At 32.4% G+C, this 15,041-nt stretch overlaps 1 protein-coding gene and 2 long non-coding RNA genes across 3 annotated transcripts; 1 reads left to right on the forward strand and 2 right to left on the reverse strand.

The window, feature by feature from the left end:
* Positions 1-1,977: 1,977 nt before the first annotated feature.
* On the forward strand, positions 1,978-2,731 carry LOC139845467 (uncharacterized). The gene is made up of 3 exons (XR_011758329.1): positions 1,978-2,017; positions 2,162-2,229; positions 2,336-2,731. It is a non-coding gene; the product is annotated as an uncharacterized lncRNA (long non-coding RNA).
* A 5,795-nt stretch (positions 2,732-8,526) lies between these two features.
* LOC139845636 (uncharacterized) lies at positions 8,527-9,231 on the reverse strand. Its single transcript, XR_011758411.1, has 3 exons — positions 9,041-9,231; positions 8,681-8,891; positions 8,527-8,590 (listed from the first exon to the last, which is right to left on the reverse strand). It is a non-coding gene; the product is annotated as an uncharacterized lncRNA (long non-coding RNA).
* A 2,823-nt stretch (positions 9,232-12,054) lies between these two features.
* On the reverse strand, positions 12,055-14,781 carry LOC139845469 (E3 ubiquitin-protein ligase DA2-like). The gene is made up of 8 exons (XM_071835723.1): positions 14,228-14,781; positions 13,634-13,685; positions 13,507-13,552; positions 13,274-13,355; positions 13,037-13,181; positions 12,879-12,951; positions 12,665-12,725; positions 12,055-12,566 (listed from the first exon to the last, which is right to left on the reverse strand). Exons 1-8 carry the CDS (start codon positions 14,417-14,419, stop codon positions 12,243-12,245), a joined length of 975 nt encoding a protein of 324 aa, XP_071691824.1. The 5' UTR covers positions 14,420-14,781; the 3' UTR covers positions 12,055-12,242.
* Between the last annotated feature and the right edge of the window lie 260 nt (positions 14,782-15,041).

Genomic DNA, 15,041 nt, shown 5'->3' on the forward strand with positions numbered 1-15,041 from the left:
AGGTTTTATACGATCGTTAAGATGATTGTATTATGTGCTTTTAATTGGATTACACTGTTTAATACATTTATTGTTTTGCATATGCTATGTGTGTATTCTTTTTAAGAAGACATGGGAGTTTGTATTTATGTTTTTTGTCATTGTGATGAAAACTTTTGGTACGAAGAGCGTTTGAAGGCATTTACTTGGAAAAACGTTTTCGTTATCATGGCTGCTGTGAGCAGGGTCGTGTCTGGTTGACTAGACATCGAGAACCTCCTGATGCCGTTAAGTCTTATATGGAGAATGCTCAATTTATGGAGAATATTAGAGCCTACAAGGCTACAACCAAATGTTTAGCATCATACAGAATCAAAACATTTGTCTGCGTACCAGCAAGAGCACAACAGCGAACAATCGATCATACAACAACGTTAAAATTTGGAAAAACCACCGACTTTGTTGAGATAATTACAATTGGTTTCCCACTCCCATGGGAGCCATCCACCACGTCGGAAACGTACAACCAGCAGGCAACCCAAAGTTGACACAAAAAAGCCAAAAAAGCGACATCATCAACTTAAATTAATATGCTCAAAAAGCAAATATTACCTTAACTTTTTATAGAAATATCCTCTAGCATAACACAAAAACATAAAATCACCTACATTTATGCACAACGGCGACATTGTCCGCTAACCCTATGGAACGAACTGGTAGCAAGTTTCGATACTGAGCAGTACGAGCCAACGTCAAAACTGTTAGAATATTATAATTCACCCATGATTCTTATTCATCAAAGAGACCAAATATATAGTACATGATCTGATCTCATATCCCTTGATTTTAGGGATCCTACATTTATTATGAGATATGGATAGATATGCCTACATTTAATGCTAGATAATTACATAAGATATTGTCTACGTCTAATATCCGTTAACATCCCCCCGCAGTTTGAGCGGGAGAGGAATGAACGGTCAAACTGGATTAAAACGCTAAAAACTAAATAACATTCTTCTTTCCGAGTAGACTGATATTCGTTGATGTGGTTGCGTATTGCTTGACTGCGTTTCCTTTTCCATAACGTTTTTTTTTTACGCCGTGGCTTGCTTTGCCTAAGGATTGAGCAGGACTTGGGCATTGAACTTTGTCGACGATAACCCGTCTTTATCGGAAGAGATTATTATTCTTATTATTTTTTTTCGAGGTTTGAAACCTAGTCTAGCTAGGAGACTCATCCTCACGCCGATTGTGGATGATAAAAAAAAAATAAACAAGTGGAGAAAACAAGTTAAAAATGGGTGGTAATGGTAGTCAATAATGGGCCCTACAATCTTGAAATCGTGAATATAATGGGTGATAATGGTCGACAACAATGAGCTCACAATTTTGAAAGTATTCACCTTTTAGTTGGCAGCCATCTCAACAGATGAATAAATTGAGCATAATTATTCAACATACACTAAATGCCCAAATCACTCTCCGGGGTGATTTCAAGGAACAGAGGTACTTTTTTTTTTTTTAAAGAAATTGAAAAACAAAAGAGATATAGATAGAAGACGGGAGCTGAAACGGTGTATATTTCAACCGTGATGTTGTTGCTCCGGTGGTGATATGACGGTGTATATTTCAACCATGATTTGGGTGCTTTTGCAAGAAATTGAAAAACAAAAGAAAGATAGATAGAAGACCGAATTAAAGGTTCGGTGGTTGATTTGGAAGATTTGATGGGTGGTAGAGCAGAAGCGGCACACATTCGGCCGACTAGGTTTTGGATCAAACCCTCTGATACCATGTTAGAATGTTATAATTTGTTAGAATGTTATATTCACCATGATTCTTATTGATCAAAGAGGTCAAATATATAGTACATGATCTGATCTCATATCCCTTGATTTTAGAGATCCTACATTTACTATGAGATATGGATAGATATGCCTACATTTAATGGTAGATATTACATAAGATATTGTCTACGTCTAATATCCGTTAACAAAAACCAGTGAACATAGATATTGGGTCAAGAATGACGAAGGTAAATAACATTTAAATTTAAATAAACACTATAAGAACTGCTTTTTGCTTCCGATTACATTCTGGACATATTTATTAACTTACAATGATAGATTTGGTTGCTTATGTTTCCTACCTTACGTCTTTTCTGTTTGCTTCATTACAGGAAAACCAAGGCTAATCGGATCTTCAGCAACACGGCATTACTTAAATCCAGATTTTGTTGTTGAAAGGGTAATTGTATTACTCTATAATTGATACTATCCTACCTTTTATCAGGTTTTTTCTCCAGTAATGTTGATGCTCCAACTACCAACGTGAATAATTTTGTTGTTGAAAGGGTAGTTGCAGAAACTCGTGATAAGTATAAAAGCATGGTGTTAAACCATCAAAGAGGTTCGATCGATTGTGAAGGTGTGTTGAGAGTTTTAAATATATTTTATGTTATACTTAATCTTTATCTCTATAAGATAGTTAACATTATGTCTTGATGGAGTGCTCTGTGTTTCCTTTTGTGTCTAAAGCTATTATTGTAAGATTATTATCTTATGAAGGATGGTTCACTTTTGGATGCAAACCTTGTGGGTTGAAGGCCGGTAACAAGGTTATTGGTTCTACTGCTCAAATGATGTGGGGATGTCAACAATGATTTTCAAGTTTTTAGAAGTGTACCCAAAGTAAGTAATCTTTAGGTTTGTATAACCTCATACAATTGCAGGCATGAAGTATATCTCGAGTTGTTTTGACCATGTTTTATGTAATTGTATCACATGTATGACATCTTAGATTCATTATAATTGTACCGTACACCTAATTAGAACGTTTTCAAATACTATTTTGTAGCGTTACCGTGCAACGCACGGGCTTTTAAATATATATATATATATATATATATATATATATATATATATATATATATATGGGCATGATCAATGGGGAAGTAACCAATCGGGGGGAAGCGGATGGAAGCAATTTTTTTTCTTCGTTTTTTGAATAAACTTTGTTCACGAACATTATAGATTGGATGAAAATAAGAACATTTTGAAAAGACACTTCGTGATGAATGTTATTATTTTGGCGGGAAAACGATCGACAAAAATAACATTCAAGCTAATATTGTTCGTGAAGAATGTTAACGTTTTTTTTCTTCATGTTTTATGAAATAAAAATTTAGCCCGATTTAGAGTTTAGGGTTTAGAGTTTGGTGTTTTGGGTTTATTCCATAAACCCAAAACACCAAACCCTAAAGCCTAAACCCTAAACCCTAAACCCTAAACTCTAAACCGTTCGTGTTAAAAACTCAATCTAAACCCTAAATCTAAACCCTAAATTTCTAAACCCTATAAACCCTAATATCTAAATCCTAATATCTAAACCCTAATGTCTAAAACCTCAACATACGCTCGAAAAACACGATAATTGTTATATATTACTTCTTCGAGCGTTTTCCCGCCAAAATAATAACATTCATCACGAAGTGTCTTTTCTAAATGTTCTTATTTTCATCCAATCTATAATGTTCGTGAACAAAGCTTTTCCAAAAATGAAAGAAAAAAAAATTTGCTTTCCCCCGATTGGTTACTTCCCTCTTGATCCTACCACTATATATATATATATATATATATATATATATATATATATATATATATATATATATATATATATATATAGTCAAAAGTTCAAACGAGAACCACAAAAAAGACGAGAACTGCGAGAACTTTTGATTTATAAAGATTTTCACATGTAACTAGATTGAATCATCCATAGATATTGATGGAGAACAAGAATGAACATAAAATAGTTTGAAAAAATTTATATTTTACCTATATAATTAAATATATAGTTTCTCGTTCACATGTGCATATTTGTTTCTGAATATATGAACAGTTTCATATAATTAACAATTTAACATATAAGTTGTGACAATGAACATATGTTTGTTAATGATATGAGCATTAATTAACATTTGCATGTAATTTGTTGCATTTAAATACATAAAAACTATGAAATTAAACAGTTCTCGCAGTTCTCACTTTTTTTGTGGTTCTTAATATATATATATATATATATATATATATATATATATATATATATATATATATATATATATATATATATATATATATATATATATATATATATAAATATATATAAAGTTGTCATAGAAAAACTATAGACGACAATAATTAAAAAAACATAATACTAATATGAAAAATAACTCGAATACAATTGTAGTGACCCGAACTTTTCCATGTTTATATATATTAATTGAGATTGATATTTACATGATTAAATGTTTCCAACATGTTAAGCAATCAAACTTGTTAAGACTTGATTAATTGAAATAGGTTTCATATAGACAATTGACCACCCAAGTTGACCGGTGATTCACGAACGTTAAAACTTGTAAAAACTATATGATGACATATATATGGTTATATATATAGTTAACATGATATTATGATAAGTAAACATATCATTAATTATATTAACAATGAACTACATATGTAAAAACAAGACTACTAACTTAATGATTTTGAAACGAGACATATATGTAAGGATTATCGTTGTAACGACATTTAATGTATATATATCATATTAAAAGATATTCGTACATCATAATATCATGATAATATAATAATTTAAAATCTCTTTTGATATTATAAACATTGGGTTAACAACATTTAACAAGATCGTTAACCTAAAGGTTTCAAAACAACATTTACATGTAACGACTAACGATGACTTAACGACTCAGTTAAAATGTATATACATGTAGTGTTTTAATATGTATTCATACACTTTTGAAAGACTTCAAGACACTTATCAAAATACTTCTACTTAACAAAAATGCTTACAATTACATCCTCGTTCAGTTTCATCAACAATTCTACGCGTATGCACCCGTATTCGTACTCGTACAATACACAGCTTTTAGATGTATGTACTATTGGTATATACACTCCAATGATCAGCTCTTAGCAGCCCATGTGAGTCACCTAACACATGTGGGAACCATCATTTGGCAACTAGCATGAAATATCTCATAAAATTACAAAAATATGAGTAATCATTCATGACTTATTTACATGAAAACAAAATAACATATCCTTTATATCTAATCCATACACCAACGACCAAAAACACCTACAAACACTTTCATTCTTCAATTTTCTTCATCTAATTGATCTCTCTCAAGTTCTATCTTCAAGTTCTAAGTGTTCTTCATAAATTCCAAAAGTTCTAGTTTCATAAAATCAAGAATACTTTCAAGTTTGCTAGCTCACTTCCAATCTTGTAAGGTGATCATCCAACCTCAAGAAATCTTTGTTTCTTACAGTAGGTTATCATTCTAATACAAGGTAATAATCATATTCAAACTTTGGTTCAATTTCTATAACTATAACAATCTTATTTTAAGTGATGATCTTACTTGAACTTGTTTTCGTGTCATGATTCTGCTTCAAGAACTTCGAGCCATCCAAGGATCCATTGAAGCTAGATCCATTTTTCTCTTTTCCAGTAGGTTTATCCAAGGAACTTAAGGTAGTAATGATGTTCATAACATCATTCGATTCATACATATAAAGCTATCTTATTCGAAGGTTTAAACTTGTAATCACTAGAACATAGTTTAGTTAATTCTAAACTTGTTCGCAAACAAAAGTTAATCCTTCTAACTTGACTTTTAAAATCAACTAAACACATGTTCTATATCTATATGATATGCTAACTTAATGATTTAAAACCTGGAAACATGAAAAACACCGTAAAACCGGATTTACGCCGTCGTAGTAACACCGCGGGCTGTTTTGGGTTAGTTAATTAAAAACTATGATAAACTTTGATTTAAAAGTTGTTATTCTGAGAAAATGATTTTTATTATGAACATGAAACTATATCCAAAAATTATGGTTAAACTCAAAGTGAAAGTATGTTTTCTAAAATGGTCATCTAGACGTCGTTCTTTCGACTGAAATGACTACCTTTACAAAAACGACTTGTAACTTATTTTTCCGACTATAAACCTATACTTTTTCTATTTAGATTCATAAAATAGAGTTCAATATGAAACCATAGCAATTTGATTCACTCAAAACGGATTTAAAATGAAGAAGTTATGGGTAAAACAAGATTGGATAATTTTTCTCATTTTAGCTACGTGAAAATTGGTAACAAATCTATTCCAACCATAACTTAATCAACTTGTATTGTATATTATGTAATCTTGAGATACCATAGACACGTATACAATGTTTCGACCTATCATTTCGACACATCTATATATATTTCGGAACAACCATAGACACTCTATATGTGAATGTTGGAGTTAGCTATACAGGGTTGAGGTTGATTCCAAAATATATATAGTTTGAGTTGTGATCAATACTGAGATACGTATACACTGGGTCGTGGATTGATTCAAGATAATATTTATCGATTTATTTCTGTACATCTAATTGTGGACAACTAGTTGTAGGTTACTAACGAGGACAGCTGACTTAATATACTTAAAACATCAAAATATATTAAAAGTGTTGTAAATATATTTTGACCATACTTTGATATATATGTATATATTGTTATAGGTTCGTGAATCAACCAGTGGCCAAGTCTTACTTCCCGACGAAGTAAAAATCTGTGAAAGTGAGTTATAGTCCCACTTTTAAAATCTAATATTTTTGGGATGAGAATACATGCAGGTTTTATAAATGATTTACAAAATAGACACAAGTACGTGAAACTACATTCTATGGTTGAATTATCGAAATCGAATATGCCCCTTTTTATTAAGTCTGGTAATCTAAGAATTAGGGAACAGACACCCTAATTGACGCGAATCCTAAAGATAGATCTATTGGGCTTAACAAACCCCATCCAAAGTACCGGATGCTTTAGTACTTCGAAATTTATATCATATCCGAAGGGTGTCCCGGAATGATGGGGATATTCTTATATATATGCATCTTGTTAATGTCGGTTACCAGGTGTTCACCATATGAATGATTTTTATCTCTATGTATGGGATGTGTATTGAAATATGAAATCTTGTGGTCTATTATTATGATTTGATATATATAGGTTAAACCTATAACTCACCAACATTTTTGTTGACGTTTTAAGCATGTTTATTCTCAGGTGATTATTAAGAGCTTCCGCTGTCGCATACTTAAATAAGGACGAGATTTGGAGTCCATGCTTGTATGATATTGTGTAAAAACTGCATTCAAGAAACTTATTTTGTTGTAACATATTTGTATTGTAAACCATTATCTAATGGTCGTGTGTAAACAGGATATTTTAGATTATCATTATTTGATAATCTACGTAAAGCTTTTTAAACCTTTATTGATGAAATAAAGGTTATGGTTTGTTTTAAAAATGAATGCAGTCTTTGAAAAACGTTTCATATAGAGGTTAAAACCTCGCAACGAAATCAATTAATATGGAACGTTTTTAATCAATAAGAACGGGACATTTCAACAATAGTCGAATCTATCATGAAAATATGTATTGTTTGATAAGGGATTGCAATACATGAAGGCAATTGCATTATTACACCGATAAGGACTTTAACATCCTTATTTTTTTTACTAAACCAATTACATTATGATCACACCAATAGCCTTTTTCTCATTTTCTACAAGCACACAACTAACCTCCAATTAAAGGTCATAGCAAAACTGCCCAAGTATGCGTACTTTCCATTAGATGAAGTTTTTTCATAATACAATTAGCAGATGACATTGTGCAATAATCAATAGACAAGTAATTGTTTTCCATGTGATGGACTTTAACATCTCAAATGGTGGGCTGGACTTTTCAAATGAAAATGAAGGGGAGGTGGGTAGCTTAAATAAAAAGGATTGCGTAGATTTGCATAACGTAATCCCTATTTCAACATCTACAACGGTAGTGCGTTTTCGTGTTAAAATGAGAAAAGTTCATCCATTGATTAAAAGTCATTTCATTAAACATGTTTGGGGAAGGAGAAATATGAAACGTAGCCGACGTCGGGATAACTTTCGATGGCATGATAGATTTTTTATCGAGAATGTGATGAAAAATTCGGAAGAGAACGATGATGAAGTTGTTTGTTGCTCATGTTGCTCTTCATGCGCGTCCTCAGATTCGGAAACATAGATTACATCTAGTCGCAGTGTGTTGTGTTCCCTAAATGTCGTGTCTTGTCCTAGAGCTTTTATGTTTCCTTTAGTTTCGTGTTTTTGGGTGGTTTGAGTTTTTTTAATCGTGCGTTGGGATGTGGTCTCGTGTCTTGTCTAGCTTCTTGCTAGCTTGTTTCGTGTATTTTTTTATATATTAATAAATCTTACTTGCTTTTCAACAACAAAAAAAAAAAAAAAAAAAAAAAAAAAAAATTGTGTTCCATGTTATTTAAAAAAAACTAAGATTGTAGAACTGAAGATACTATATAAACTTACTAGTCTTTGAGCGTGCTCGACGTACGATATTGACCCTCCGGTGTGTGTTGAAGAGCCTTCTCCTTTTAAGCGACTTTGGGTGTTAATTTGTTGCATCTCCTTGTATTTAGGTGTATTCCAATAATCTTTGTAATTCCTCCAAACATCATCACCTATGAATGCCGGTTTCGTGAACATGTGTAGCAAAAAACATTGCACTTATTTATTACGAGTGCAAGAGCGTAATTTGTAAAACGATTTACCTCTTATTCATGACACGCAATTGTATCCTTTCATCTCCACCATTTAAGTTCTCTTCGATATCAGTATTTGAGCCAGAGTCATTCTCAACATTCGTGTTTGCATGAGAAGATTCATTAGTTTCAATGTTGTTACTCGAATTAGTCGATGGTCTATCACTAGCATGTGACATACCTCCTCTTCCGGCGTGCCTTCCTCTTCTTCTAGCCATACCTAGATCCATTTATTCAAGTGGAAAGCATGACAATCACTATTAATGAGTGTCTTAAAAAAAGCTTAAAATTGTGATTTTACTACAAATTAGCCTTAATTTCTTGGTTAAAATATGCAATCAAAAATCAATTTAGGTTAGGAACTTTTACATTTGAAGCCACAATTGGTCTAACGTGTGCCTCTGTTATTCCACGGAATAGCTTGTATCTCCATATAACTTGAAGCATAACTATCAGTTTCATCACATCCATCCGAGAGTTTTGGGAAAAAATCGTGTGCAACGTTCGTGAAAAAAGGCGCGGAAAATCCATCTAAATATTATCGATATCTTTTTGCTGGAGATATGGGATACTTACAGAAAATAATACTCCGTAATAATTACTCCTACCTTATTTTTTTCGTACCTTATTGATACATACCTTTTGCAGTTCCTAATTACTAGTACTATTTTTTATATTTATATTATTATAAGCTTTTTCAAACTTGATTATCAAAGTAAATCTCCATCCATGATTAATTCATGGGTAATTGTGGGTAATATGATGAGAAAATCTGAGGGTGATTTTGATTAACAAAGTAAATTTATAGTCATGGTCCAGCCCGCCTGCCCCGTATGGGATGGTTTAAGGGTCGGATCCCCTGAATGTGGTTCGGGTTTCCTGCCCGAACGCGTGTGTGTGCAAATGATGACTAGACTTCAGTCCGGACTGATGCAAGCTTGCCGTTCAAAAAAAAAAAAAATTATAGTCATGGTTAATTCGTGGGTATTTCAGGCTATATAATTAGGAATTAGTATTTGTAGGTAAAATTTTTGGGTTCGGACATTTTTCCCATGGAATTAGACATGAAAAATGACCACGGTAAACAGATTTTCATGTATACATAATTACCCATAGATTAGAGACGTAAAAGTACCCATAATCGCAAATGTTGTGTGTAATTTGTACGTCACACATATTTACCCATGAAATTACCCATACATTTACCCATGATATCTTAGTTTGTGGGTAGTCCGTGTGAAATATTTTAAACTTGTTGGTTTAGCCACGATATAGACACATAAATTACTTTCATGGGTAATTTTGTGGGTAAGTACGTGGGAAATTTGAGGGTAATTTTCGCCAGTAAACCAAATCTCCAACTGTGGGTAATTTGTGGCTAGATACCTACAAATTAGTATTTGAGGGAAAAATTCGTGAATATTCAGCTACTTTCTTGTAGTAAGTGCCTTCTTGTTTTCCTTGATTCGATTAGCAGCTAAACACAATGCTAATACTACTAATTCACATTCGCATATCTTGTCACTCGATCATTATTAAGTTAAGTTAACTAGTTAACTTCCTACAATCATGTTACGCTTACCCCATTTCTTCCTTTATTATTCGTCTTTACTTTCTCATCATTTCATTATTTTCACAATTATAATTAATCCCCCTTTTTTATACGTAAACATATCTTTATAACTTCTTACACGTCTTAACCCCTTTTAATTCTTCATAATAGTTCTTTAGCAAGAATCTTTACCATTTCATCTAGTAGCACTACAACAAACCTTTACACACAATTTCTTGGTCAAAAACACTACTTCAACAAGTTACTAACCCTTTTACTTTTAAAAATTAACCTTTTTTATACATACAATCCTTTCCACTCATTTTCTAGTTAAATCACAATTTCATTTCCATTGAAGCATTTTATCAAACACCTAATGTGCACAAAGCCATTTTATCACTTCTTAATATAAAACTCACCATTTCTTTCATGACTCAACTTTATGAGACATATGAGCAATTAACAACTGCATTAACCCAAAAACCCATTCTAGGACCAAAACCCATTCCCATTCCTTTCAAAAACTAACTTTTGCTTGTACACTTTTCATAAAATCCGAATTTGACCAAACAACAAGCATAAACCAACTCTTAAATCATGATATAAACATAATCCTACCACAAGCATTAACAAATTCTTAGTGTAAAAGTCATACCTAAAATTTAGAGTCAAACCCTCACTTTAGCTGCTTGACTAGCACCTTTTAGCGTCGCGGGTGACGACCCGTTAGAGGCGTCTAGAGCGTTACGCGTCAGAGCCTTGTCACCAAGGATGTCACATTATTGACACCTTGAAGGCTAACGCCCTTTAAGACCAATTTTAACCCACCGTCACTTTCCATCCGTCAAATTACATGTCAAAACTAACGGGGCGTCAGTTTTCGTCAGTTGTGGGCGTCAGTTGAACGATTGACGCAAAAAAAATATCACACACACGGTTGAAAATAGTGTAATAAGAAGTCTTATCCTTATTACTACTCCGTATTTTTATTTGATTTATTTATTGATATTGATTGATATAGAAATGAAAAATTAAAAGAGAAACTTTGGAAACTATTTTGGGCTTTAGTTTATTGTTATGGAGTGGGTTAAGGCCCATATAGGCTCATGAAGTTGTGCATTCCTAATCCAATCCAAGCTAAAGTGATTTGATGTTGGCAAATGGGTGGTCGATAACTGGTTAAGCTTTAGTGCTTGAAACTAAACAATTAAATTAAGTACGATTTCTTTTAACAGCAAGATTTTATTACGAACCCTCTACCAAAGTACTAGAACAGAATTACAAAAGCTATAAAAGCCATAAATTTCAATTGAAAACTATGCAACTTTTTACAACTTAAGTTTTTTATCCACTTATATTTCAAAAAAAAAAAAACAAAAAATTCAATATGTTTGACAAGTTTTGCCCATTAGACATTTCCTTATCCTAATAATTCCTTTTTTTTAACCCACTTAACTAGTTTCATAACACTAATCCAAAATCGACCCATTCGTACATAAACGGGTGAAGTTGACATTTTAACACCCCTTGTGTTTTTAAAAATGTTGAGCTGCACATTAAACCGTCAAGTACTTTATAGTTTCTCTTTAATATTTCTGGAACTTTATAAAGATGCATAGGTGGAAGAACAAATAAACTATTGCATGCTTGTCAAGATGTTAATATTAAAGAGTAGTGTACAAGAAAAGTTAACTCATTAAACCTTTAAAGTTTTGTTGAATTATGTACCATGCAGAAAAGGTACAACTGTTCTAGATTATAATATTGTTCTTCTTCATATGTTAACAAGCAATCTAGACCCTAAATATCAAATCACTTTTATATTTGGCTAACTGTTAATAACAAAAGTAAACACAGAAACATTTCACTTTTAATGTAATTCAAACAACTGTAAATCAATTGATCAAACCCAACAAGGGCAATATTTAGCAGCTACTCTATCACTGCAAATTAATACCAACAAACAACCTTTCTACATTCATATCTTTTATGTTTCATATACGGAAAAATTAAGATACATTAACCCCATGAACGAGACTCAGACAACGAAACAGCCATGGCTACCATCATCTGCTCTTCATAAGTTTCCGGAACCATCACATCTATCGTGCTCGATTCATCACAGCCACTGTTGTACATTGACATATTCCTACTATTATTTGATGATTCTGCACCGAATTGGTGTCCCGAGAGGCTTGCTATTGTACACGCTAGACCACTAGAATACGATGAGGATGATGTTGATACGGCCTGTGGGGCCATGGCTGCTGAAACATGGACTTGTGATGTGTAGCTTGCTAATTGCGCAGCATCGTCATTATTATGGTGGTGTTTGCTCTCCTCCTAATCATTAATGTTATATATTACGGAGTACAATATAAGTAAACACGACGTATTAATCATCGAATTTGATCGGCTCGTATTTACAAACTCACAAGTACCTTGAATGAGAGCCAAATGGCTTCCATAAGCATTAGATTCTCAAGATCAATATCATCGTCTCTGCATTTACAACACCAAAATACTTAACAAGCCACACATACATTTACACACACATATCACTTTATGTATTTTATTTTTATTTGTCTGCTTTCAAAACAAAAAGAAAAAAAAATCGTGCTAACCTTCAGTTAACCAAAATCGATGAAACCATACCTGTTCTGTCTAGAGCCTGAAGGATTTGCAATCGGCAAACCACCAAAATGTTGAGTAGAAACAATTTCTTCATCTTCAGAAAAAAAATGGCACTACCGAATAAATAGTTGGTAAAAAAAAAAGAAAAAAAAGAAAAGTGGTTTGTACGATATTTATACCTGTTCCTGAAATATATCCGACCTCGTTTGGTTCGGTTATTATACTTGAAGAGCTCATTTCTTGCCTTCTTTGCGACCTTTCCTCGTCATCCTGAATTTCTTTACGTCTCATTCGTATTTTCGCAGCGATCACCCGTTGTTCTTCCTAAATATAATCAAATATATTCTAATTAAACAAGACAAAGAGGAAACTGACGAACTGACTGGTAAAACATGATGCAATCGTTAAAAACTCACAATTTGTTCCAACCCCTTTTCCTCCTTAGTCCTCACACCTCTATACTCCACCGCATAATTGAAGGTTTTACAAAAGGGACATCTAAAGATTGTTACGGATCAAAATTTCAGTACATCAATGTATTACATATTTACATATCATTACAAAAAAAGTATATACTCCAATTAAAAAAACAATCTAACTGCTGAGTGAATACACTAGGTATAATCGAGATTAAGTAATGAAAGGATACTGTGTTGGGAGTGCTGAATTAGGCGTCTTCATCTGCAGAAAGCATTCTAATACAAAAGAAACATTAACATATAATCATATTTTTATGAAACAAAATGATTTAATCAACAAAAGCCCATGATATCTACCTGTACATATGCTTTTCATGCAACATCTCGAACGATTTAGACTTGGATAATACTGAAATGTTACAATTACATAAATATCCATTAGAACGGTAAGTAACATATTATGGGGCTAGTTCTTATTACTTATATAAGCTCTAACGAATCATGATACATAAGATGATGTTTAAATTTACTTATGTTTGTAATGAAACAGTCAATTCTACCTATATAAGTATCAACCAGAATTGAATAAGCAACTTCTAAACATATTATTTCACCCTCAAATTACCATCCAAACACTATAAACTTCTGATTTGATGTATCGAAACGTGAGGGGAGTTTGGAAGTACATATTTTTAGCACCTATCCATCGGTTTAAAAGAGTGTGTTTTCCCCTTGAACAAGCAAAAACACACTATTATCCAAACAATTTAGATGTACTTATTCCCTCTAAAAAGTGCAATAAACAATAAACACAAGAAATATGCACTCCTAAGTCCTAATAACCAATCCCAAACACCCCCTAAAACAAGATTCAACAACCATCATCATCATTCATCATTATACTTTAAAGTAAAAAAACAAAACAATATATTATATATAAAAAACACAAACCAAGAAACAAATTGGGCATTCTTCAAGATCACAGCTGCAATCATCATCACCAGGATAACAAGGAGCAAGTTTAGAATCAAGTATAAGCTTTCTTAGTTTCTTGTGATCTACATCTTTGTGTTGGTACAACCCTTGAGGCCTAGTGTACTTCTCATCCACCAAATGTCTTTTTATTCCCAATTTATTTCCCATTTCAAAGCCAATCAAAACTACAATTTTTACTCTCCTCTCAAATCTAACACAAAACCCTAATTTCAATTCCCACCAAGAAAACTCCAAAAAAGCAATTCCATTCCTTTAACACCGGGTAACCAATGAATGAAGCAAAAAGAAATCAACTTTATTAACACCCATTAATGATTTAACTTAGGAAACATGAAATTAGAAGTTAATTTGATTAACAAAAAAACCCAACTGGAAAATTTTTGAATATATTGAAATTGGATAAAAGACAATAGGGAACAAGATCAGAACTTTCTCTGGTAATTTTACGTGAGAATGAGAGAGACACCGGAGGTGTTTGTACGAATGTCTGATTAATGTTTTTGTTTATGTTTCTTGATTGATGATGATATTATTTTATATATATAAGTATAAACAAGTTAAAGTGATGCTCTTCTAATGGCCCCCCATTGGAAGTTTGGAACTTGGATATATGTACATATTTTAAGTAGAGACAAAAATATAAATATAATAATCAATACACTAGTTATTTAACGCATCTTTGTATATTTTATTATATCTTATATCTGCGAACGTGTAGATATTTTTATTACAAACTGTTTATTTTTATGAAAGAATAACATATAATAAT

Source organism: Rutidosis leptorrhynchoides, chromosome 4 (assembly GCF_046630445.1).
Source record: "Rutidosis leptorrhynchoides isolate AG116_Rl617_1_P2 chromosome 4, CSIRO_AGI_Rlap_v1, whole genome shotgun sequence".
NCBI classification, from domain to species: Eukaryota; Viridiplantae; Streptophyta; class Magnoliopsida; order Asterales; family Asteraceae; genus Rutidosis; species Rutidosis leptorrhynchoides.